This window comes from Balaenoptera acutorostrata, chromosome 17 (assembly GCF_949987535.1).
Source record: "Balaenoptera acutorostrata chromosome 17, mBalAcu1.1, whole genome shotgun sequence".
Taxonomy (NCBI): domain Eukaryota; kingdom Metazoa; phylum Chordata; class Mammalia; order Artiodactyla; family Balaenopteridae; genus Balaenoptera; species Balaenoptera acutorostrata.
Window position 1 is genome coordinate 21,979,195 of NC_080080.1, and position 27,199 is coordinate 22,006,393.

General features: G+C 39.3%; 1 protein-coding gene across 1 annotated transcript in view; it reads left to right on the forward strand.

Moving 5' to 3' along the window:
• Positions 1-3,663, forward strand: part of RAD21 (RAD21 cohesin complex component) — a 28,084-nt gene extending 24,421 nt beyond the window's left edge. Inside the window, exons 13-14 of the mRNA XM_057532083.1 lie at positions 1,158-1,241; positions 1,964-3,663. Of these exons, the coding sequence (XP_057388066.1) occupies positions 1,158-1,241; positions 1,964-2,155 (276 nt within the window). The 3' untranslated portion in view covers positions 2,156-3,663. The remainder of the gene's footprint in view (positions 1-1,157; positions 1,242-1,963) is intronic.
• The last annotated feature ends 23,536 nt before the right edge of the window (positions 3,664-27,199 follow it).

Sequence of the window (27,199 nt, forward strand, 5' to 3'; positions counted from 1 at the left end):
GCCCTTTCACTGATTCCTTGACTTCTAAATTGTTTGTAAGCTGCTTTTGTTATCTTGTGGTCATTGGTCAGCTATTAGCATCTGCCTCTAATATAATCTATTTGTGTGGATTTTGCTTTTTCATTAGACTGGAGTGGTTTGTGACTTGGCTAATAGAGTGATTTTTATTTTTGACTTTGGGAATGGATTTTCCTTTTCCTGGGGCATGCTTTGGCTGTTCAAGTTTTTTCTTTCCCTGGATCTTTAAGGTTGTATATTAGAATATGTATTCTTCTATTTGATGTTGTATTCTTCTATTTGATGTTCTGTCAGATATTTTATTTAAACCTTTATGTTTAAAGTTTCTTCCAATTTTCATTACCATCTGTTCGTGTTTGTAATTTATGCCAGCATAGATTTCATAACCAGTTAGTGCTTAACGTGAGCCTTACACACTGTTTTTGTTTTAAAGTCAGAATGTAGCCCCAAAGCTCTTCCAGCCTGTGTGCTAGAGTATCTCAGCCTTAGTGTTCAATTAGCATTTAAGCTAGTTGCAGCACAGCCTGGAAGCATCTCGGCTGTTGCCCCGTGCCGGCTTAAGACAGACAGTCTTGTAGGTGGCAGGTGACTGGCAGCCAGGCCCCTCCAGTTAAATATATATTATAAATTATAGCCCATTTCTTTTAAAACACTGTATGGAACAGTATTACTTACTCATCTTTGCTAGTCTGCAGGCTCTTTGGTAGTGGTCCACAGTGAGATTAGGAATTTTCTGGAATACCATTGTCCAGAAAATCATGCTACCAAAAAAATACATAAATATATATTCAGTTAAAATAAACAGTATGCTTAGTGACGTAGTTGGTTTATTTCCTTGCTTCAGTTTCTTACCTTAGCAAGGGCCAGTAATGCATAGCTCACCAACCAGCAACAGTCCGTGGACCAGACTGTGTAGATCACACACTTACATACCAGTACAGAGTCATATATTCAGCTAAATGCTTGCAGGTACAGAGGATTTTCTTTTGTAATTTAAGAAGGGATGTCGAACTAGATGCTAAGTGATTTTTCCCTTAGTCAAAATACACAATATAGAGCTTTCAGGAGATACGGAAATGCTTCATTTTGTAGCAGTTTTGTCAGTGTTTTGTTTTTGCACGGGGGTCCTTTTCACTCAGGATGAAGATGCCTCAGGGGGTGATCAGGATCAAGAGGAAAGAAGATGGAACAAAAGGACTCAGCAGATGCTTCATGGTCTTCAGGTATGCCTGCAAAGTCCTAGAGAAAAAATTTCATCAAAGGCTTTTGGCAGTGTTTCCTTAAAAAAAAAAAGTTACATGCTATAACCAGAAAGTCTACCTTTTGTGAAACTTTTTCCAAAACCGCACACCTTAAACTATTTTAATACACAAGCTGTTGGGCTAAGAGTAAGCCTGGAAGGCATCCAGGTGAACACTTTCCCTGCAAAGCAGAACTCCTTTGTGTGTGTACATTTTCTTACTTTTGGTTGAGCAAATTTAATGGGTTGAATCATTAAATTTGTCAAATCATTGTACAGTGTCATTTATCCTTGGGCCTTAATGTGTCAGATACAGAGGAGATATCTTGAGTGTTTATGAAATACCAGGCAAGGTGCTCAGGTCTCCTAAAATAAATTCAAAGGATAGTTAAGTTGACAGTTTTCAGAACTGTGTGCTAGATTTTACTATTTTATCAATTAGATGAAATTGATAGGTGAATTGATTAGATTTTATTAATTAGAAAAAATGAGTCGTCTATATTAGGTTGTCCCAAAAATGTTAACTTTGTCCCCTTGCCTTTTTTAATGTGAGAAACACTCTCGTACCATTCAAAAATCTACTCCTAGCCCCCAACAGAATATATACAGTAATACTTTTCTCAGTATCCAAAAGTAGTATCCTTTTAAAATTACTACTTTATTGTGTAGACGATTATTTTCATTTAATTCTTTCTTTTATTTCAGCGAGCTCTCGCTAAAACTGGAGCTGAATCTATCAGTTTGCTTGAGTTGTGTCGAAACACGAACAGAAAGCAAGCTGCAGCAAAGTTCTACAGCTTCTTGGTTCTTAAAAAGCAGCAAGCTATTGAGCTGACACAGGAAGAACCATACAGTGATATCATTGCAACACCTGGACCAAGGTTCCACATTATTTGAGCAGCTAGAAGCATTATAGCTAGTGTTCATTTCACTAGTGTGTACAAATTGCCCCCATGTGTAGGGCACACAGAACCCTTCAAGAAAATTTAGATTTTTGTGTGTACAAAGTCCCTGCCTCTTTCTTCATGTTTTCCGGTATTTTTAATTTGTCAATTTCATCTTTAAGGGAAACTGCTTGTATGGTGTTTGTGTTCTGATGGAGAAAACAAGTACCCCAAGTTTATTTTAACAGTCCAGAACAGATTTGTGCAATATTGGCGCATATAATAATGTTGAGTAGCAGTGGAAAGTCAGGGTTTTTATCTTAGTTCTCGATTATTGCATTGTAAAGGAGACCTTTTCAGGAAAAAATGCCTGACAGTTAATAACTATAGTGTGAATCGTCTTTTCCCATCAGCACCTGGCAGTCTTCTTCGTAACCATTGTGCTTTAGGGATGGTGCCCAAAGCAGAGATTGTCCTCTTAAGTTTTAAAGTATAATTCCACACTTGATCATGGGGTTGTGTGAAATTGTACTGTAACTAATCCCTTTCAGCTACAAAAAAATAGGGCTTGGTTTAAAGTGCCCTATTTTGTAAATCATTCCATTTGAAACTTTTTAATGAATCTTACTATCCTGAAATCTTTTGTTTTAGTGAGGCTCTAAAATGAGCAGAAATAGACTTTTTAGAGTAGAATGAAGATAAAAAGCATTTATAACTTTCCAGGAGCTATAAATCAAAGTTTTAAAAAGATGTTTGGATATATTTGAGTATTCAGATCATGAAAATATAAATTGCTATGCCAACTGAAAGGACAGACTGATGGGAAATCGTACAACTGGTTGACTTAACCTTTAAGCAGACAGTGCTGTAAAAACTAATGGCTTCTCTGATATTTATTATGTTTTAGTACTGATCAGTTTTTCCAGTGCTTGCACACTCCTGTGTTTGGAACTCTAATAGCTTTGCAACAGAAATCCAGTATCCGGTTTCCTATAATTTAAGTGAAGAAAAACACATCCAAATAAAGGCTTTAATATTAACACATCAGATAGCACCAGAAATTATGTGACTGTTATATGATTATCAATACATGTCTTAACATTTTAGGGCAAAATTACACACTGAAAGTTCTAGCTTTTAAGTGTTGGCACTTTTGTGGAAAACAAAAATCACTCAGACTTCAGTGTATACCCAGTAATTTTAAATTATGTGAGATGTTTTAAATTTGTGAACTCGTAATTACTGTTCTGGTGATTCAGGTTCTTGAGAATGGTAATTGTATAAAATTGCTGTTGCCGCTTTATTTTCACTATGATGTGCGTGTAAACCATGGGTTTCCCCCCTTTGTATAAAGACATTGTAGATAATTGAATGTTTGATTATAGAAAGGTCATTAGTTTCTTGTTACACATCTCGTTAGTCTGGTTTTTGTTGCTTATCAGGTTTAATATTGTTCTTGAAAATAGTTGATGCTATGTTATGTATAACTTTTCTAATAAAAGTTGTGTTATAAGCTGTAAATGTTGGAGTATTGGTATTCAGTTGGTGGCACTCCCCAAGAAAACATTGCTTCATCTTTTTTGCCTCATCTTGAATAATTATCCATACAAATAGTAAGTGAACTTTTCAAGAGGTCTTAGAGTAAAAAATAAATCTTGACAATGTATTAAGATGCAAATGAGCCCAGTCAGTGGCTGGTGCTGAGGAATCTTTGGGGCAGAGATACAGCCCTGAAACTGCTAAGTGCCATGACATGCCCATGGGTTCTTGGGGCCCTAAACAATTGTAGCCCATGAGCAATGTCCTGCAGATGTTCTGGGTCCATCTGAGAAGCCTGCTTTAGCCAGGGCTTTCGGTAGGTAACTTGGAATGTATCCACCTTTGCATTCAAGCATCTGACTTGTCCTGCCACCAGCTGTGAGCTTTAAGACATTGAAGACTTTATGGTTTAAGTAAGCCCTGCTGTATCTTCCGCATACATAGTTTAATACTGTTTATAATAGAAAAACCAATGTTTACTAAACACCAATTAGCCTCAAACCCGAAGATGCTTTAATATGGGGCTCACCACCTGTGGTAAAGACAGCCTAGTAAAGAATTACAGTGTAATATGAAAGTAATGGGAGCCTAGAATACAGCATGCCAAAGTACCTGCAGGTAGTGCAACGAGAAAAAGCTTTTGCTAAGATTTGAAAGATAACTCAGTGTGGTAATGGTTTTATTTCAGGTATAGCAGAACCATGAGTATTCAACTTGGGACTGAAAAGCCTAGGTAGAGATGTGAGAGTGGAATCCTGCCCCTTGACTTACTTCCTCAACTTAGAGCTAACAAAAGGGTGCAGTAGGGCTTTCCTGGTGGCACGGTGGTTCACCTGCTGATGGAGGGGACACAGGTTCAAGCCCTGCTCCGGGAAGATCCCGCATGCCGCAGAGCTACTAAGCCCGTGTGCCACAACTACTGAAGCCCGCGTGCCTAGAGCCCATGCTCCGCAACAAGAGAAACCACCGCAATGAGAAGCACACGCACCACAACGAAGAGTAGCCCCCGCTCGCCGCAACTAGAGAAAGCCCGCGTGCAGCAACGAAGACCCAACACAGCCAAAAATAAATTAATTAATTTTAAAAGGGGGGGTGGGCAGTGCAGTAGAGCAATGGGCCAGGGGTGTAGAAACTCAGCTTCAAAATCTTAATTTGATTATGGAGCCTAAAGCTTAAGAAGCTTTATTCTCTATCTGGGCCAGATCGTATACAGCAGAGGTTCTCAACCTTGCTGCCCTTTGTGGTCACCTGAGGAGCTTTAAAAAATACTGGATGTCTGGGTCCTATTTCCTGCAGAATGTTTTTCTGGATTGCTGATGCCCACTGAATACAAAATAACTGAATGGGTGGAAGGAAATAAAATAATAGATCTCCCACAACAATCTTCGAGTAAACATTAGTGCTCCTGCAAGGCATATCTTATTTACTGTGTGGTTTGGAGTAATGCCTGACATGCTGCCACCAGTCCCAGAATTTGAGAAAAATCAGTCAAGTGAAAAGTATACTGGTATTTACAGTTAAATAGCCCAGGGTTGCCTTGAGACTCCATTTACTCAACTATCAATCTGGGTGGTTGGTACAGAACTTGCAGAGTGTTTGTGAAGGGTCCCTAAAAGTGGGCACTCAATAAATGGTGGCTATTGTAAAAATGTTTAAAGCAAGGGATTCATATTAGAAAATGGAGTTTTCAGGATATGAATCTGATAGAGTGGGATGCAAAATAGGATTATGAGGAGACTAAAGGTCTTTGTAAACACTAGGGAATCTGAGTAAGATGCCAGAAGGAACCTAGAAGATGGTCTCTCTCTGAACATTCCCTCCCTTGCAGCACATTACCTTCCTTCTGCCTTCAGTGCCCTATGAGATGAGCAATCCTGGCTGCAAAGATGGGGACATAGGAGGCTCCTGAACTCCCCTCCTCCCATGGACATACCAAATGTACAGCTGCACATGGAGCAATTTTCTTGGAAAGAAATCCAGAAACCCTAAGCGACTCCTATACATTGGGTGAAACCAGAACATACCCACGTCAAAGTGGGTAGGAAAGGCTGAGACATGCTTGACATAAACCTCAGCCCCGGCACAGCAATATATAATCAGGAGAGAACTCCAACTTCCAACTTCTCCCTGAAGAGTGGAGGACTTGGACCCCACATTCACCACCACAACTTTTAAGACCCCACCCAAGGGACAGGCCCCCAAAATACGTAATTCTAAAAGCCAGTGGGGCTTGCATCCGGGAGACCCACAAGACTAGCAAACATTTGTAACAGGTGTGCGAGCACTCGCCACAGCTATCCTCCCAGGGTTCAATGCAAAGGGAGCAAAGACAGGCTCTTAATTGTGTACTTTAAAAGCTGATTCCTAAGAGTCAGGTTTCTAACTGAGCACACTTACGGGGGCTGACTGCAGTCCTCCTCAGACTAGGGAAACCAGCAGACACTCCCCTGCTCTCTCCCTCTAGCTGGCTTCAAGTCACCAGTATATCCCTGAAAGGAGCTTTTACAAGTGTCTTATGCCCCAGCTTTTACGGCTGCTGCCTGAGGGAAAGACCCCTGGATCACCTGACTGATAGCCAACAGGGTTCACAAGTTGACATTCACAAGTCCCACAGGACTGCAGCAAACAACAAAGGAGTTCTTAGACTCAGGAGCACGTGCACATGCACACACACACACACACCCACCACCAACTGCCATAGACCCAGGCCCAAATCAGAGGGAGCAGGCAAAACGCCCACCTGGAAGGTCTAAATACAAACTGCACCAGCTGCTGCCTAAAGGTCCAGCTTCCAACCAGCCTGTATCTATGTGTTGGTCGCAGTCCTCCCCTTTGGGACACTGTCATATCTGGGTACACCCTCAACCACTGAGAGCCAATAAGAACAAAGAAAGCAGCTTGGACCATCACAAAGGCTTGAGAGACAACTAGGAGCATGGGCCAGGCTTATTGATGAGGTTCATCTCTTAACACAAGAACACTTTGTCAAGACTGGGAGAGGTGACTGTTTTGTCTAAACACAGAAACCAACACAGTCAAAGAAAATGAAGAAACAGAGAAATATGTTACAAACAAAAGAACAAGACAAATATCCAGAAACAGATCTTAATGAAACAGATATAAGTGATTACCCAATAGACATTTCAAAATAATATATAGATGTTCACTGAAGTCAGGAAAACATTGCATGAACAAAGTGAGAATTTCCATAAAGAGAAAAAATATTTTAAAGTACCAAATAGAAATCACAGAGTGTAAGAATACAATAACTATACTGAAAAATTCAATAGAGGGGTTCAACAGCAGACTAGTCAAGCAGAAGGAAGAATCAGCAAACTCAAATCCAGGGAGTAGAATTCATCTGGGGTGGGGCTGGGGAACAGAAAGAGAAAGAGAGACAATAGTGTAAGGGACTTATGGGAAATCATTAAGAGGATCAATATACATATTATAGGAGTCCCAAAAAAAGAAGAGAGAGAGAAAGAGGCAGAAAGCTTGTTCAAAGAAGTCATGGCTGAAAACTTCCCTAACCTGGTCCCACTGGACTGTATACATTTGAATACTTTAAAAGCTGCTGCCTGAGTTTCTGGCTTCCAGTCAGCCTAAATCCAGAAGCTGACTGAGATTCTCCTCTTTGGGACACTTACAGGTCTTGGCACACTCTCAACTACTGGGAGCCACTAAAAATAAATCTTGGACAATCACAAAAAGTTTGAAAGACAATAAAGAGCTAGACAGGGTTAAACGATAAGGTTCCTGTCCTACATGAGGCCACTCCTTCAAGACTAGGAGAAGTGACTCTTACCTAATGCACAAAAACCAACACAGAAAGTCAAGGAAAATGAAGAAAAAGAGAACTATGTTCCAAATGAAAGAACAAGATAAAATCTCAGGAAAAAGTCCTTAATGAGATGAAAATAAGTGATTTATCTGATAAAGAGTTTAAAGTAATGGTCATAAAGGAGCTCACTGAACTTGGGAGAAGAATGGATGAACCCAGTGAGAACTTCAAAAAAAGACAGAAAATGCTGTATAAGAAAGTACCAAACATAAGTCATATTAATGAAGAATACAATAACTGAACTGGAAAAAATGTACTAGAGAGGTTTAACAGCAGACTATATGAAGCACAAAAACTCACCCCATCAGAGCAGGAAAACAAAAAGAGAAAAAAAAAAATGAAGATAGTTTAAGGGACTTATGGGACAACATCAAGCAGACCAACGTTTGTATTATAGAGGTCTCAGAAGGGAAGAGAAAGAAAAAGTGGCAGAAAATGTATTTGGAGAAGTAATGGCTGAAAAATTTCCTAACCTACTAGTGAAGGTTAAAAGACAAAAGTTTTAGTAAAAAACAATTATAACTACAATAATTAAGGGATACAAAAGATAAAAAGTTGTAAAATGTAACATCAAAAATATAAAATTTGGAGGTGGGGTAGAGAATAAAAATGTAGAGCTTTAGAATGCACTCAAACTTGTTATCAAATTAAAATAGACTGCTGTAGATATAAGGTGTTATATGCAAGGCTCATGGTAACCACAAAGCAAAAGTCTATAGCAGATACACAAAAGATAAAGAGAAAGGAATTGAAGCATACTATTAAAGAAAGTCAAACCACAAAGGAAGAGAACAAGAGAAAAAGAAAGGAACAGAGGAACTACAAAACAGCCAGAAAACAATTACCACACAATAAACACACACATATCAATAATTTCTTCAAATGTAAATGGACTAAATTCTCCAGTAAAAAGAAATAGGTCTCTCTTTTTTTTTTTTAATCCATTCAGGCACCCTATCTCTATAGTGCCTATAGGAGACTCCGGATATAAGGACACACACAGACTAAAAGTAAAAGGATGGGAAAAGATATTCCATGCAAATGGAAACCAGAAGAAAGCTGAGATAGCTATACTTTATATCAGACAAAATAGACTTTAAAATAAACACTTCATTAAGAGACAAAAAGGACATTACATAATGATAGAGGTCAATCCAACAAGAAGACAAAACATTTGTAAATATTTATGCACCCAAGATAGGAGTACCTAAATATATAAGACAAATTAATTGAACTAAAAGGAGAAATAGACAGCAAAACAATAAAGGGAGGGACTTTAATACCCCACTTGCATAAATAAATGGAAAGATATTTCACGCTCGTGGATTGGAATAATTAATACTGTTAAAATGTCCATACTACCCAAAGCAATCTACAGATTCAATGCAATCCCTATCAAAATTCTGCCTTTTTTTTTTTTAACAGAAATAGAACAAACAATCCTAAAATTTGCATGGAACCATGAAAACCCTGAAGAGCCAAAGCAATCTTGATAAAGAATAAAGCTGGAGGCATCACACGCCGTGATTTCAAACTATATAACAAAGCTATAGTAATCAAAGCAGTATGGTACTGTCATAGCAACAGACACATAGATCAATGGAACAGGATAGAGAGCCCAAAATTAAACCCATGCATATATGGCCAATTAACTTATGACAAAGGAGCCAAGAATATACAATTGGGAAAGGACAGTGTCTTCAAAAGTGGTATTGGGGGCTTCCCTGGTGGCGCAGTGGTTGAGAATCTGCCTGCTAATGCAGGGGACACGGGTTCGAGCCCTGGTCTGGGAAGAACCCACATGCCGCGGAGCAACTGGGCCCGTGAGCCACGGCTGCTGAGCCTGCGCGTCTGGAGCCTGTGCTCCGCAACGAGAGAGGCCGCGATGGTGAGAGCCCCGCGCACTGCAATGAAGAGTGGCCCCCGCTTGCCACAACTAGAGAAAGCCCTTGCACAGAAACGAAGACCCAACACAGCCAAAAATGAATATAAATAAATAAATAAATAAATAAATAAAAGATTACTATAAAAAAAAAATGGTATTGGGAAAACTGGACAACCACATGCAAAAGAATGAAGCTGGAAATTACATGATAATTAACTATAAATAGGTTAAAGTTTGAGTGTAAGACCTGAAACCATAAAACTCCTGGAAGAAAACATAGGTGATAAGCTCCTTGACATCAGTCTTGGCTAAGATTTTTTAGATCTGACCTTAAAAGCAAAGGCAACAAATAATACTAACAAGGAGGACTACATCAAATCAAAAGCCTTCTGCACAGCAAAGGAAACCATCAACAAAATGAAAAGAAAAAGAATGGGAGAAAATATTTGCAAATTATATATCTGATAAGGGATTAATATCTGAAACATGAAGAAATCATACAACTGAATATCAAAACAAACAATCTAATTTAAAAATGGGCAAAGTGTCTGAATAAACATTTTTCCAAAAAAGAAATACAGATGGCCAACAGGTGCATGAAAAGATGCTCATCATCACTAATGATCAGGGAAATGAAAATCAAAACCACAATGAGGTACCACCTCACACCTGTCAGAATGGCTATTATCAAAAAGACAAGAAATAACAAATGTTGGCAAAGATGTGGAGAAAAGGGAATACTTTGTACACTGTTAGTGAGAATGTGAATTGGTGCAGCCACTATGAAAAACAGTATGGAGGTTCCTAAGAAGATTAAAAATAGAGTTTCCATACGATCCAACAAGTCTGCCTCTGGGTATTTATTTATGTGAAGAAATCAAAAACATTAACTCAAGAAGATACACACACGTCCAAATTCATTGCAGCATTATTTACAATAGCCAACATATGGAAACAACCTAAGTGTCTATGATGGATGAATAAAGAAGATATGGTGTGTATGTGTATATTTTATACACAAACACACACAATGGAATATTATTCTGCCATAAAAAAAGAAATGACATGAAATCTCGCCATTTGTGAAAACACGGTTGGAACTCGAGGACATTATGCTAAATGAAATAAGTCAGAGAAAATCAAATACCATGTGACATCACTTATATGTGAAATCTAAACAGATAAGCAAACAAAAACTCCCAAAGTCACAGATATAGGGAACAGATTAGTGGTTGCCAGGGGTAGGTGGGGGGGGGAGGGGTTGGTAAAATGGGTGAAGGAGGTCAAAATGTACAAACTTTGAGTTATAAAATAAATAAGTCGTGGGGATGTATTTATTTTATTTATAAAATACGTAAGTCACGGTGACTATAGTTGTTAATACTGTATCGCATAATTGAAAGTTGCTAAGAGAGTATATCTTAAAAGTTCTCATCACAAGAAAAAACTTTGTAACTGCATATGGTGATGGATGTTAACTTGTGGTGATCATTTTGCAATATATACAAATATCAAATCATTATGTTGTACACCTGAAACTAATACAATGATATATGTCAATTATACCTCAATTTAAAATAAGGAAATAATAGCTGAGAACTTTCCAAACCTGGGGAGAGAATTATACATCCAAGTTCACAAAGCTAATATAACACTATTATCTCAGTGCAAATAAAACCTTATCCAAGACACATTATAATGAACCTGTCAAAAATCAAAAATAAAGAGATAATCCTAACAGCAGCCAAGGAAAAAAAGATAGTAACCTATAAAGAAAGTCCCATTAGGCCTGCTCTCAGCAGATTTCTCAGCTAAAACTCTAGGTCAGGAGAGAAGCAATGATATATTCAAAGTGTTGAAAGAAAAAAATTGCCAGCCCAAAATATTCCATCCAGGAAAGCTATCCTTCAGATATGAAGGAGACATAAAGATTTTCCTAGAGCAGAAAAAAAAATCTGAAGGAGTTCATCACCACTAGACCTGCTTTGCAAGACATGCTAAAAGGGGTTTTTCAAGCTGAAATTTAAAGATGCCAATTAGTAACATGAAAGCGTACAAAAGTATACAGCATATGGGTAAAAGTAAATATTCAGTCAAACTTAAAAAACTAATTCTGTAGTAGGATGGTGTGTTAACCACTTAACTACAGTATAAACATCAAAAGAAAAGAGTATTAAAAATAATTATAGCTACTATAATTTGTTAATGAATACACAATATAAAAAGTAAATAATGCATCAAAAACTTAAAAGAGGGAAAGTAAAAGGGTGAAGCTCTTGTAGAAAACTGAAGTTGCTATCAGCTTAAAATAGACTGTTTTATCTATCAGATGTCTTATGTAAGCATCATAATAACCACAAGGCAAAAACCTATAGTAAAAGCACAAAAGATAAAGGGGAAACAGAATATACTATCATAAAAAATCACCAATTTACAAAGGTAGCCAGAAACAGAGGTTAAAAATAAACAATGGAAATATAAAACAAACAGAGAACTATTAATAAGATTGCATTAGTTAAGTCCTTACATATCAGTAATAACTCTAAATATGTGTGGGTTGAATTCACCAATGAAAAGACCCAGAATGGCTGGATGGATTAAAATCAAGACCCAACTATATGCTGCCTACAAGAGACTCATTTCAGGTTTAAGGACACACATAGGCTCAGAGTGAAGGGATGGAAAAATATGTTCCTTGCCAGTGGAAACAAAAAGTATGTGGAGGTAGCTACACTTGTATCAAACACAGTAGACTTTAAGCCGAAAACATTAATAAGAGACAAAGAAGGTCAATATGTAAGGATAAAGGGGCTTGATTCATCAAGAAGATATAGCAATCATAAATACACATATACCCAACATCAAAGCACCCAAATATATATATTGCTATATAGCAAATATAAACATCTCTGAAGGGAGAAAGAGACAGTAATAGTAGGGAGCTTTAGTACCCCACATTCAACATTGGATAGATCATCTAGACCAAAATTCAAAAATGAAACATTAGACTTAAGCTATACATTAGACCAGATGGACTTAGACATTTACAGAACATTCCATCCAAAAGCAGCAGAATACACATTCTTCTCAAATACACATGGAACATTCTTCAAGGATAGCTATATATTAGGCCATTAAGTCAATAAATATAAGAAGACTGAAATCATATCAATCATCTTTTCTGACCACAGTGGTATGAAACTAGAAATCCATTACAAGAGGAAAACTACAATATGCACAAATACATGGAGATAAAACAAAATGCTCCTAAGCGATCAATGGGTTGAAAAAGAAATTGAAAGAGAAATCAAAAATATCCTGGGGCAAATAAAAATTGGAAATACAACATACCAAAACTTATGGGATGCAGCAGAAGCAGTTATAAGAGGGAAGTTTATAGCAGTAAACACTTACATAAAGAAAAAAGAAAGGGCTTCACTGGTGGCGCAGTGGTTGAGAATCTGCCTGCCAATGCAGGGGACACGGGTTAGATCCCTGGCCCGGGAAGATCCCACATGCTGCGGAGCAACTAAGCCTGTGCGCCACAACTACTGAGCCCATGTGCCACAACTACTGAAGCCCAGGTGCCTAGAGCCCATGCTCTGCACCAAGAGAAGCCACGACAATGCGAATCCCACGCACCGCAACAAAGAGTAGCCTCCACTCGCTGCAACTAGAGAAAGCCTGCGCACAGCAACGAAGACCCAATGCAGCCAAAAATAAAAACAAACAAATAAATTAATTAAAAAAAGAAAAAAGAAAGATCTCAAATAGCCAACCTAACTTTACATGTTAAGGAACTATAAAAAAGAAAAACCTAAGTCTAAGGTTAGTAGAAGGAAGGAAATAACAATTTCAAGTGGAAATCAATGAAATAGAGACTAAAAAAGACATTAGGAAAAAAATCAATGAACCTAAGAGCTGCTTTTTTGAAAAGATAAATAAAATAGACAAACCTTTAGGTAGGCTAACTCATAAAGAAGAACTTATTAGAAATAATATAAATAATATTAGAAATGAAAGGGGAGATATTACAATTGATAACACAGAAATACAAAGTATTATAAGAGAATATTATGAATAATAAACACATGCCAACTTAGAATAGTGGATAAATTTCTACAACCTACCAAGACTGAATTATGAATAAATAGAAAATCTGAACAGAAAAATCATGAGTGGTAAGATTGAGTCAGTAATCAAAAACCATCCAATAACAAAAAAAAGACCAGGAGCAAATGGATTCACTGGTGAATTCCACCAAACATCTGAAGAGGAATTAAAACCAATCTTTCTCAACCCTTCCAAAAAATAGAAGAGGAGGGAACACGTGCAAATTCATCTTACCAGGCCAGCATTACCCTGATACCAAAAACAGACAAGGATACTACAAGAAAATTATAGACCAATAACCCTGAGGAACATAAACACAAAAATCCTCAATAAAATATTAGCAAACTGATTATAACAGCATATTAAAAGGATCATATGCCATAATCAAGTGAGATTTATTCCAGGGACGTAAGGATGGATCCACATCTGCAAATCAATGAATGTGATACACTTCATTAACAAAAGGATAAAAATCAATAGATGCAGAGAAAACATTTGACAAAATTCAACATCTTTCATTACAAAAACTCTCAACAAAATGGGTATAGAGGCAATGTACCTCAACATAATAAAGGCCATATATGACAAGCCCACAGCTAACATCATACTAAATGGTGAAAGGCTGAAAATTTTTTTCTCTAAGATCAGGAACAAGGCAAGAATGCCCTTACTTTAATTACTTACTTACTTTACTTACTTAACTTACTTATTTTACTTACTTACTTTGCTTACTTACTTACTTACTTGACTGACTGACTTACTTTACTTACTTACTTTACTTACTTACTTACTTACTTGACTGACTTACTTACTTTACTTACTTACTTTACTTACTTACTTTGCTTACTTACTTACTTTACTTCTTTCCTTCCTTCCTTTACTTACTTCCCTTCCTTCCTTTTTCCTTCCTTCCTTCCTTTTTCCTTCCTTCCTTCCTCCCTCCTTCCCTCCCTCCCTCCCTCCCTTCCTTCCTTCCTTTCTTCCTTCCTTCCTGCATTGGGTCTTCATTACCATGCATGGGCTTTCTCTAGTTGCGGTGAGCAGGGGCTACTCTTCGTTGCAGTGGCCAGGCTTCTCATTGCAGTGGCTTCTCTTGTTGCAGAGCACGGGCTCTAGGCACATGGGCTTCAGTAGTTGTGGCATGCGGGCTTCAGTAGTTGTGGCTCACGGGCTCTAGAGCACAGGTTCAGTAGTTGTGGTGCATGGGCTTAGTTGCTCCACAGCATGTGGGATCTTCCCGGACCAGGGCTTGAACCTGTGTCTCCCGCATTGGCAGGCGGATTCTTAACCACTGTGCCACGAGGGAAGCCCAGGGAAGCCCTCTTTAAACTTTTATTAAAAATAGTACTAGAGGGCTTCCCTGGTGGTGCAGTGGTTGAGAGTTTGCCTGCTAATGTGGGGGACGTGGGTTTGAGCCCTGGTCTGGGAGGATCCTACATGCCGTGGAGCAACTAGGCCCGTGAGCCACAACTACTGAGCCTGCGCGCCTGGAGCCTGTGCTCTGCAACAAGAGAAGCCATGACAGTGAGAGGCCCACGCACCGTGATGAAGAGTGGCCCCCACTTGCCACAACTAGAGAAAGCCCTCGCACAGAAACGAAGACCCAACACAGCCAAAAATAATTAATTAATTAAGTAAGTAAAAAAAAAATAGTACTAGAAGTCCTACCCAGGGCATTTAGGCAAGAAAAAGAAAGAAAAGGCATCCAAATCAGAAAATAAGAAGTAAAGTTTTATCTATTTACAGGTGACATGATATTATATATAGAAAACCCTAAAGATTCTCCCCCCAAAAAATTGTTAGAATAAACAAATTTAGTAAAGTTGCAGGATACAAAATCAGCTGTGTTTCAACACACTAACAATGAACTATTGGAATGAGAAATTAAGAAAACAATCTGATTTACAATTACATCAAAAAGAATAAAATACCTAGGAATAAATTTTACCAAGGAGGTGAAAGACCTATACATTGATAACTATACAATATTGATGAAAGAAATTGAAGAAGACATGAAAAATGGAAAGATACTCTGAGCTTATGAATTAGAAGAATTAATATTGTTAAGTATCCATACTACCCAATGCAAAATACAGATTCAATGTAATCCTTATCAAAATTCCAACAGAAATAAAACAGTCCTAAAATTTGTATGGAATGACAAAAGACCCTGAATAGCCAAAGCAGTTTTGAGAAAGAGCAAAGCTGGAGGCATCACACTTCCTGATTTCAAACTATATTACAGAGCTCTAGTAATTAAAACAGCACAGGGTTGGCATGAAAACAGACACACAGATCAATGAACTAGAATAGGGAGCTCAGAGATAAACCCACTCATATACAATCATTTGATTTACAACAAAGGAGCCAAGAATACTCAATAGGGAAAGGATAGTCTCAATAAATGGCATTGGGATAACTGGGTAGCACCTGCAAAAGAATGAAAATGGACCCCTATCTTTTACCATACACAAAAATTAACTCAAAATGGATTAAAGACTTGAATATAAGACCTCAAACTGTAAAACTCCTAGAAGAAAACATAGAGTATAAACTCCTCGACACTGGTCTTGGAAATGATTTTTTGGATTTGACACCAAAAGCAAAGGCAACAAAAGCAAAAATAAGTAAGTGAGACTACATCAAAGAAAAAACCTTCTGCACAAAGGAAACCTCAAAAAAATGAAAAGGCAACCTACAGAATGGGAGAAAATATTTGTAAATCATCTATTTGATAAGAGGTTAATATTCAAATTATACAAAGCACTCATACAACTCAAGGGCAAAAAAAAAATTGTTTTAAAAAGGACAGAGGAACTGGATAGAAATTTTTTTCAAAAAAGACATACAAATGGCCAAAGGTACATAAAAAGGTGTTCAGCATCTATAACTATCAGGGAAATGTAAATCAAAACCACGACGAAAAAAAAAAAAAAAAAAAAAAACCACGACGAGATATCACCTCACACCAGCTAGAATGGCTATCATCAAAGAATAAGCCAAGATATGAAAACAACTTAAGTGTTTATCAATAAATAAATGGGTAAAGAAAATGTGGTAAATACACAACACACACAGTGGAATATTATTCAGTCATGAGAAGGAGGAAATCCTGCTGTTTGCCATAACGTGGATGGACCTTGAGGGCATTATACTAAGTGAAATAAGTCAGAGAAAGACAAATACTGTATGATATCACTTACCTGTGGAATCTAAAAGAGGTGAACTCACAGAAGCAGGGAGTAGACTGGTAGGACCAGGGGCTGAGAGGTGGGGGAAAAGGGGAGATGTTGGTCAGAGTATAAACTTTCAGTTATGAGATGAATCTGGGAATCTAATGTATACTATGGTGGTTATTGTTAATAATATTTTATTATATTCTTGAAAGTTGCTGAGTATAGATATTAAAAGTTCTCCCCACAAAAAAGAAATGGTAATTATGTGAAGAGATGGAGGTGTTAGCTAACACTATGGTCGTAATAATTGTGTACTAGATAAGTGTATCAAATCAACGTGCTGTGCACTTTAAATTATACAATGTTATATGTCAATATTATCTCAATAAAGCTAGGGGAAAATAAAACTAAAAATGAATGAAGTGAAAGGAATGAATGATTGTTATAGTTAATTGGCAAAACTTTCCCTCTTTCCTCTAAAGAAATTACAGGCTTTAATATACATTCTTTTAAGGATCTTTCTCCAAAAAAATTAAACTATATAGTGCTAAATAATTGAAAAATAATCACAATTTTTTAGAAGTCAGAAGGGGTCACCTGTGATAGTCCTAATCCAAAGGCAGATAAACACCCACACCATTTAGAAAAATGCTGTTAAATTTCTAAGGTGGCATGACCTACTGGTTAGTAAAATACAATCCAATAAGTACCATTATATATGTCTCCTGTCATAACATGTCTCTTGAAACCATGTAAAAAAATGAGAAAAGGGGCTTCCCTGGTGGCGCAGTGGTTGAGAATCTGCCTGCCAATGCAGGGGACACGGGTTCGAACCCTGGTCTGGGAAGATCCCACATGCCGCGGAGCAACTGGGCCCGTGAACCACAACTGCTGAGCCTGCGCGTCTGGAGCCTGTGCTCCGCAACAAGAGAGGCCGCGATAGTGAGAGGCCCGCGCACCGCGATGAAGTGTGGCCCCCGCTTGCCCCAACTAGAGAAAGCCCTCGCACAGAAACGAAGACCCAACACAGCCAAAAATAAATAAATAAATAAATAAATATTTTAAAAAAGAGAAAATATCACGTGAGACCCCCTAGTAGAAAACTTGCTAACTTCACAATCAGGCCCAGTTGGATTTAAAGCCCAGCTCTGTCCCTTACCACTAGTGTGCCTTGGGCAAAGCTCTTCCCTTCCCTGAGCCTCAGTTTCCTCATCCATAAGGTTGGGTAGCAAGATCTACCTCATGGGGTTTGTGAGGATCAAATGAAATACTCTATGAATGCAACAGGCATCAAGCCAGGCTGGTACCTAGAAAGTATCAGGAAGTATGTAGCTACACCCATCTAACCATTTCTTTCTTTTGTCACTATACACACATTATCACAAAAAGCAATTAATTTCTACAAGTCTCTAAGTTTCTCCTAGAAAAGTAATTTAAGAATTTATCGCTTATAAAACCTGGAGGCTAAGGGCATACACAGACAAATAGCTCTGTTCCATAAAAACAGGAAGCAATCCCTGGACATGACCTCCCAGGTGGAGTTGGGGGCCCTGGGAGTTGGGGGGCATTAGTAGGTAACTGGAGCCACTTATTTTGACTACCTTCTTTTTTTATATATTATCTTTTAAAAAAATTTTATTGGAGTATAGTTGATTTACAATGTTGTCTTAGTTTCAGGTGTACAGCAAAGTGAATCAGTTACACATATACATATATCCACTCTTTTTTAGATTCTTTTCCCATATAGGCCATTACAGAGTATTGAGTTCCCTGTGCTATACAGCAGGTTCTTATTAAAGTTATCTATTTTATATATAGTAGTGTGTATATGTCAATCCCAATCTCCCAATTTATCCCTCCCCTTCCCTTTCCCCCCTAGTAACCGTAAGTTTGTTTCTACGTCTGTGACTCTATTTCTGTTTTGTAGTTAAGTTCATTTGTACCCTTTTTTTTAGATTCCACGTGTAAGTGATGTCACTCTGTTCCTGCCTTATAGTCTTGCTTTCATGCTGTTTCCTCTAAACATTCTTACGTTATTGTCAACTAGTAAATCAACATAGGAATTTAAAATGGTGGGAGGAGAGGGAGGCTCTTATATCAAGAACACGCTTCCAGGAGCGTCTGCTTCCCGTTCAGTATTCCTCCTGCTTCTCTCCCAGCCGTGCTTCTGTCAGGAGTGCAAATGCTTAGCCTCTGCAGGGAATGGAAATGAGTGAAGTGGCCGGGTGTGCAGCAATAGAGGGAGGGGAAGGACAGTGGTGGATTGGATAAACAGAGGTGGGAGGGGTGGGCGGTGTCTGCTAAAATCTCACCAACTGCTGGTTCAGAAAAGACCCAGCATTGCCACATTTGGGGGTTTATCGAGAGAGGCCAGGAATCCAGATTCTTATGTGAATACTCCTGATTTTTAAATGTGATATATTATCCAAAATTGTTTTCAACCTCACGCAGACCCAGCCCATTACCCTCAGGTTTGTGGCTTCTGTTGAGCTGAGTGTGAAGGCTGTTAGGAAAGCAATTTTGAGCCACTAAAGCAAAGCTTCCAGGGCTCTTTTCTCTGTCACAGCTTCAAAGACCACAGGTTGGCTGCTGCTTCTTTAAAGTACACTGTCTTCATTTTTCCCAAGGCCTTTATTTGATTCTCTAGGCCCAGAGGGAGAATTCTTACTTGACTTTATGCTTCAACTTATGGCCTGCTACTGCCTTGTGTGATAACCATTGTATAACCATTATACGAGCATATAACCTAACGGAAACCTCTTCTCAGAAGCAGGGCTAGAAAAAAATTAAACCTAGGGACAAAAGTCTCATCCTGTCAAATTTCCCAAAGCCCAACGATGCAGTGATTCTCAGATGTTACGAATGAAGGAGTCGTGTGGGAGACTGAATCTGCAGGCTTGAAATTTGGCCCAGGTATCTGCATTTTTAACAAGCATTCCTGTGGTTCTGAGGCAGGCAATTCCCAGATGACATTTTTAGAGGCCACAATTTAGCTTTATCCTCAGAGTTGCCGTTTCAAACACTTGGCCAGCATCTGGAGCCCCAACTGGAGAGAGGAGGAGCCCTCCGTGATCAGTTATTATTTATGCTCTAGGACTAATTAGCTCTCAATTGGCCAACAGCTGTTCAGTGGGAAATTCCCATACATTTCAAAGATGGAATGAAGCTCCCCAAGTTGGGCAAACTGATACAGTGTTATTTCCAGAGGGCATCTGGTCAAAGGGGTTCTCAAGTCCCTCTCTAATTATCCCAGCTGCTGGCAGTCTCCTACATGCTAGGAGAATGAGTAAGAGGGCCAGTGGATGGATAATAATCATGTCAAGGGCAATCATCAAAACATCGATAGGTATACTAAGTGAAGTCAGAGAAAGACAAATATCATATGATATCACTCATATATGGAATCTAATTTTTAAAAATGATTCAAATGAATTTAATTACAAAACAGAAACAGACTGACAGATTTCAAAAATAAACTTATGGTTACCAAAGGGGAAACGTAGGGGAGGAGGATAAATTAGGAGCTTGGGATGAACAGATACACACTACTATACATAAAATAGATAACCAACAAGGACCTACTATATAGCACAGAGAACTCTACTCAATATTCTGTAATAGCCTATATGGAAAAAGAATCTGAAAAAGAATGAATATATGTATATGTATAACTGAATCACTTTACTGTACACCTGAAATTAATACAACATTGTAAATCAACTATACACCAATAAAATTTTTTAAAAATTGATAGATTCTCTTTATTGAGTTTGGCCTAGCTGAGGGCATGGGATTGGAATAAGCAGAAGGTGGGTTGAATAACAGCTCTGTCTCTAACTAGAAACCATGGGGACTGCCTTAACTTCTCTACATCTTGCTTCTCTACTGCAAAAGCTCATAAGGATCCCATTAGGATTAAATAATATAATGCAAACAAAGCACTTATCATAGTGCTTGGCCTGTGGTCACTGCTCTTTATCTATTAGCTGTTGTTCAGGCTACAAATGTTTGAGTGCTTTACTCTGAGCAAGGCATGATTCTAGTTGCCTGGTATACTGACATGAACAAGATAAACATGGTTCCTGGCCTCACAGAGCTACGTTTCTGGTAAGTTCAAGGGAATCAGGATAGCTTCTCCAAAGAAATAAATCCTTCTTTGATTCCCCCAAAGGAATTATTTCCCCTGTCTTCTTTGTTTCCACTATATTTTACTTATACCTTTTTTTTTTTTCGTTGCACCGGGTCTTAGTTGCAGCAGGCGGGCTCCTCAGTTGCAGCTCATGGGCTCCTTAGTTGCAGCAGGTGGGCTCTTAGTTTTGGCATGCATGTGGGATCTAGTTCCCTGACCAGGGATCAAACCCAGGCCCCCTGCACTGGGAGCATGGAGTCTTAACCACTGCGCCACCAGGGAAGTCCCTATACCTCTTTTATGAAACATCACAATATACTGTAATTTACCTGCTTACTTGTCCTTCTTCTGACTACTTGACATGAACTTCCGGAGGACTTGTCTGTAATCGCAGAACTCCCTAGCCCAGTGAGGGACTCTGAGTGGGGTGTGATCGTTTTTATTGTATTCAGCATCACCAGTGGCAAAGGATGAAAATAAAGTAACTCATCAAGCCAATGTCTGTAGATATCGGTCTTAAGAGCAGAATATGAATTCTTATGGTTTTTAAAGGCTCATAATCTTGCCTTAAAAAGTAAGGAAAGAAGAAAAACTAACAGGAGGGAAGAATAATTTATCTGCCAGCTTCCATCTCCCAGTGGGCAACGGTTTGCTCCATGGGACATTAACTACCCACCCCTTCTGGAAAAAGCCCCAAGGCAGGAGGCTGGAGGCTCTGGTAGGGTTTGCGCCTGTAAGGTTGGTGCAAAGCCCACCTAGCAGAGGTAGCTGGATCACAGCAAACAGCCAAAGGCCCTAGATTCAGGTAATACTTTTACTAGTTTAGAAGAGAGCCCTTCAGAGTTTAAATAAGTGGGCAGATACAGAAGAATACTTGACTTGGGATTCTAAATCCCCACAATAATTTTTTGGGGGGGACAAATGTGCTAAGTACACTGGATGGGAAAACACAGCAATTCCGGTGCTCAACCAGAAGAGGGGTGGCAAGATGAACAAGGAATCAGCCTTGCCCGCTTCCAGAACAATGTTTCCCAGGCCCCCCACTGAGTAGACCAGACCTCTAATGCCTACATAGTCTTGCCAACCCCGGGTCACAGTGACAGCCATCAGGGTGTCAGAGAGAGGCTTTCTTCTTGACACACATAGACTCCCAGCACCTTGGGCCATGCAGATGGGTGCCCAGGAGGTCAGCACACACAAAGACTTCTTGAAAAAGACTGACTCCATTTTTTACAAGTTGTTTTACAGACATCAAAACAGTCCACAAAGTGATTTATATATATTTTTTGCATCATAAATAAAGATGCTGTGTAATGAAAAAAACAAAAGAAGCTTTGCTTTCCAGGAAACAACAGTGTCACTTCCTTCACATGCTGTTTGAAATGCAATAGCAGGTCGTAAATCCTGAGTTTCTTACCCAAGCAATCCCAAATGTGTTTAGATTGACTCTGCTGAAATAACAGAGATGGCCATATTTGCTTGATTATAAAAGCTGCATATGAAATGTTATCCCCTACTTTACCAAGCCCCCTCATCATGATGGGCACTAAATGAGGTTACGTATGTGCACAGACTTTGCTATCTGGAGAGCTCCACAAACGTAGTTAAAATAATAACACAGCTTCCTCAGGAAGAAGAGAGAGCATATTAGGTGAAGATAAGGTTAGGTCTTAATGTACAAGTCAATTTCACAGAAGGTAAGAGGATACCACATAGTTAAGGTTGAGTTCTTGGGCAACTATTTCAAGTTTTATAAACGTAATAGTTCGGAGGAATTTCAGCACTTAATGCTTTTCCTGATGAGACTCTGGGGAAGAAACAACTTTCCACAAACTTTTTGAAACTTTGACACAGTCACTGGCTTCAAAAAAACATACATTAAAGGATAAAATTAATGAAGAGGGAGATTTTCAACTTGACACATTTATTGAACATCAGACACTGCTAATAGCATATAAAAACATAATCCTTGCAATTACATCTTCAAAGACGTCAAGGAAGTAGTGAGTGGCATTTGAACCAGACCTTGAAGAATGAGTGTGATTTCATTTGGCAGGTGGAATACAGAGGCTAGAAGGGCAGGGTGTTCCAGGAAGAAAGAACAGCACAGGCAAAGGCATGGAGGTAAAAAGGAGCAGGGTTGATCTGGGAGCCAAATGTAAGGAAGCAAAGCCAAGGTAGCAGGCAGTGGACAGGATTAACTCTCAGGCTAAGCAGTCTTGCTGGACTTTCTAGAGAGTTTAGGCTGAAGGATCACCTGGCATTTTTCCTTCCTAATCCGCATTCCTATATTTACCAACAAATAGGGCCTCTCCACAGACCTTTCTGCTTTTAATCAGGTCACGTAGGATCTTCATACCTTGACAAACCAGATAGAGAATAGAAAGCTGAAAAACATTTCCAGACAAGAGCAAGTCTGCTTGTTGAGTATGACCATTTTTATAAGTCCTTCTGGTTCCACTGTTTACATGGGAGCCTTACTGCCAGGAAAACTGAGCTGTCCCAGCAGCCGCCCGTGTCTCACACTCTTAGAGCCTGGATGTGTAGGAATCACTCTGGGCCCTGGAAAATCATTTAGGAGGAGAAAGAGCTGAAAGCTTCCAATGTCTTCAGACTTCTTCCTGGGTTGCTGACAGAGGCATTCGTGGCCAGGAGTATTGGCAAAAGGGGTAGGCCAGGGGTAGAGGGTAAAGAGAAGCCTCCTCAAATTCCAGTTTTCCTGGACATTTTTTTGTCAGTGGCTCTTGTCTTGATCCTGAGCCAAAGTTCAGGGCAGAATGACTTTGTAATGGCCCAAAGGTGACAAATGGTTAAGAGCTACGGCAAAATCACTTTTGCTTTTAGGAGAATCATAAAATGACGATGATAATAATAATAATAGTACAATTTGTTGCCCACTTAATAATAATAATAATACATTTATCATGGCTAGAATTTGTCCACCATTTGCTAGGAGTCAGGCTCTACATTAAGCATGTCACCTGTATTACCTCATTTAATCCTCCTAACATCTCTGTGAGATAAATAATAGTATTATTATGATGAGATAAATAATAGTATCTCTATGATAATAATAATAGTATTATTATTAACCTTATCAACAGATGTAGAAAATGAGTGTGACCTAGACTACAATGGTCAGTGAAGATTTCATTTGTTTCTCTACATTTCACGGCTCCGATGGTCGTTAGGTGAGGTCATGTAACTAGCTGTGACCAACGGGCTCTAAGCAGAAACAAAACACAGTTCTTCAGAACTGAGGCAGTGAAAAGCCCATACGAACTTTTCTCCCCTTTCCTCTCTTCCCCCAAGCTCAGGGATTAAGGAGGGTGGGAGTGCCACAGAAGCTCCTAGCTGGTAGATCTCCATCAGCTCCATCAGGCTGGTCCCTGAGTAACGAAGGGGAGCAGAGCCTGCTCATAAACTTGGGATAAACGTATACCAGGAGCAAGGCATAAGCCTTTGTTGTGTTAAGCCACTGAGACTTCAAAGTTAATTTATTAACGCCTGCATAATCTAACCTATCCTGATAGTACACTGAGGCCCTAAGAAGTTTAGTAACTTACCTTAAATAATAGATCTAATTAAGTGATTAAGTTAGAACTGGAACCAAAATTTTCTGGTTTCCAGGCAAGTCTTTCTCCTGCACAAATTCCACTCTGACTGAGATAAGGGCCATAGTTTCTACTGCACCATTCACCATGTGTGTGGCAATGACTCCAAAAACCTATCCATGAAAGACCCAGCCCATATGGGACATCTCTTAAAGACAGCTAATAGAGTAGCTCTGACAGGGCAGGCTGGTTAGAGGCAGATGTGAGGACAGAATTCGCAGGCAGACCCTGCACGTGACAAAGCTAAAAAGTCACTAAAAGCAGATACAAGCAGAGGGATTGCCAAATCACCTCGCAAGGTCACATGAATTTACTATAGTCCAAGGCCTGGCCCTCAGTCTTACCCAATTTGGTCAGCAGACCCAAAGCAGATTCACTGCTCTGAGTCCAACTTGGAGTATCCAACTCACAGAAGACTTAAACCAGAAATCCAATTTGTCATTTTGTTCTCACAAACATGGTTATCACATGATCAATAATGATTTTGTTGTCCTAATTAGTGCTTTCTCTCATTTGATCACTGGGTTCATCCTTGAAATACATTCTTGACCTGGCTTCTGGTATATTTCACATTTGCTCTCTCGGCTGTTTGTTTTTCCCACCTCACTACCAGCTCATTCTCAGATTTCTTTGTTGATTCCTCATCTCCCTATCCTTAACATTGGAATGCCCCAAGGCTCAGTGCTTGAAAGTTTTTTTTCTATGTGCACATGCCCTTGGTAATTTCTTCCAGTCTCATGGCTTTAAATAGCATCCACATGCTGATAACTCAACTCTATACCTCCAGCTGACTTTAATCTTGAACTCTGGTTGCCGGCTTGATCTCTCCCCTGGGATATGTATTGAACATCTCAAATTTAACATGTCCAGAGCTGACCTCCTGATCTTCACCTACAAGCAAGCTCCTCCTGTAACTTCACCATCATAGTCAATGAAACTACCATTTCCTCAAACCCACAACCTTGGAGTCCCTCCTTGACTCAATTTCTCTCACACACCCTACTTCATACCCTCCAACAAATCCTGCTGCTTTGTCTTCAAAATATAGCCAGAATTCAACCACTTTTTACTACCTTTATTGGTACCATCCAAGTTACCATCATCTCTTTCCCTGGATCACTGCCTCTCAACTGGTTTCCCTTTCACTTTAGCCAACTCCCTCCTTCAAACTCTCCCCAACACAGAAGCCAGAGTGATCACGTTCAAACCTTTGTCAGATCACATGACTCCTCTGTTCAATATCTTCCAAAGGCTTCCCATCTCACTCAGAGTAAACACCAGTCATTTCAATGGCATTGGCCCCGGGCAAATTCACTCTCCTCCACTACCTCTTTGATCACATTTCCTACTTCTTTTTACTTCTTTTCCCCTTGCTCATTGCACTGGCTTCCTTGCTATGCCTGGAACAAGCTAGGCCCATCATACTTCAGGATTATTATACTGGTAACTTCCTTTGTCTGGAATGGTCTTCCCTTAGATGTCCACATGGTTCGCTCCCTCACCTTCCTCAGAAATTTGGGCTTGATTCAGTTAGGATGGCTCACTTCTACTCCATGTGGTGTCATCTTTGCTCACTCATGTTTTTGCGGTGAGCTGGTGGTCCATGTCTAGTATTTGGTTGTCTGTTGGTAGGAATGATGGGTATAACTAGGCCATGTGCTATTCATAGTCTAGCTGGCTAACCCAGGCTTAACAGGGTTCTCAAGAGCAGCAGGTGAGGGCATGCCCCAACGCCCACATTTCAAGCTTCTGTTTTGTAGCATGTGTATTATTGTCCCACTGGCCCAAACAAGTCAAACCGCCAAGCCCAGAGTCAGTGTGGGAGAGGACTACTCAACTAGTGTGGATTGAGAGAGGGAGATTATATCAGACTTTTTAAAAAAAAATCTAACATGGTGTTGTTTTAGGGAAAAAAAATAAATGAACAAACTTGTAGTTGGGAACCCCTGTACTATAATACTATAATTCTTCTCTTCAAAGTTAATTTTTTAACTGTAAGGGTAACTACAGAGGAAGAGATTTCGTCCTTGTGTAATTATGCAGGAAAAAAATTTTTTTGTTTTTATTCTTCAGTGCTTATACACTGTTTTTATCATCCTAGCATCCTTTCAAGAACCACTCTTCTGCCTGTTGATGGTTCTGGTGGGGTTGTTAGTGCCAGATCCTAGTCCCTTGCACCCCACCCCCTCATGACACATGACTAATCAGAATCACTCAGATGCCCTCCCTGGGAATGATATATGGAACTGGGGTTGGAGGGGGTGGGCAGGAGACAAAGGAAGCCCTTTGTCTGCTGGAGAATATGAATCTGGAGCTAAAAGTCAGTAGCCATATTTCCCAGCACATAGGGGAAACCTGCCTGCAGAAAGAAACATCAAAAAAAAAAAAAAAAGTGGAGAAAAGGGAGGCAGTGACCTAGTGGCACTGAATTCTGATTCTAGTTTGTGAAGTCCAGGCTCCTATGGTAATTCCTCCCACCCTGCTTTACCTCTTCTGATATGTGAACCAATAAATTCCCTTTTTCTTAAGCTAAGTTGAGTTGATTTTCCATCACTGACCGCCAAGAACTCTAATGTGAAACCCTGGGATTGCTGTTCAATAAACTCATCTTCTCATTCCAGCCCCATCACCATCTTCAGCTGCCAACTCTTGAAACGCTTCAAAACTTCACTAGCGAAAGTGCTGTCAGGAAGGGGGTGTGGAGGAGGAAGGAAAGGGAGCCTGAAGAAAATGAATGGATCACTGGGATAAGGAAACAGA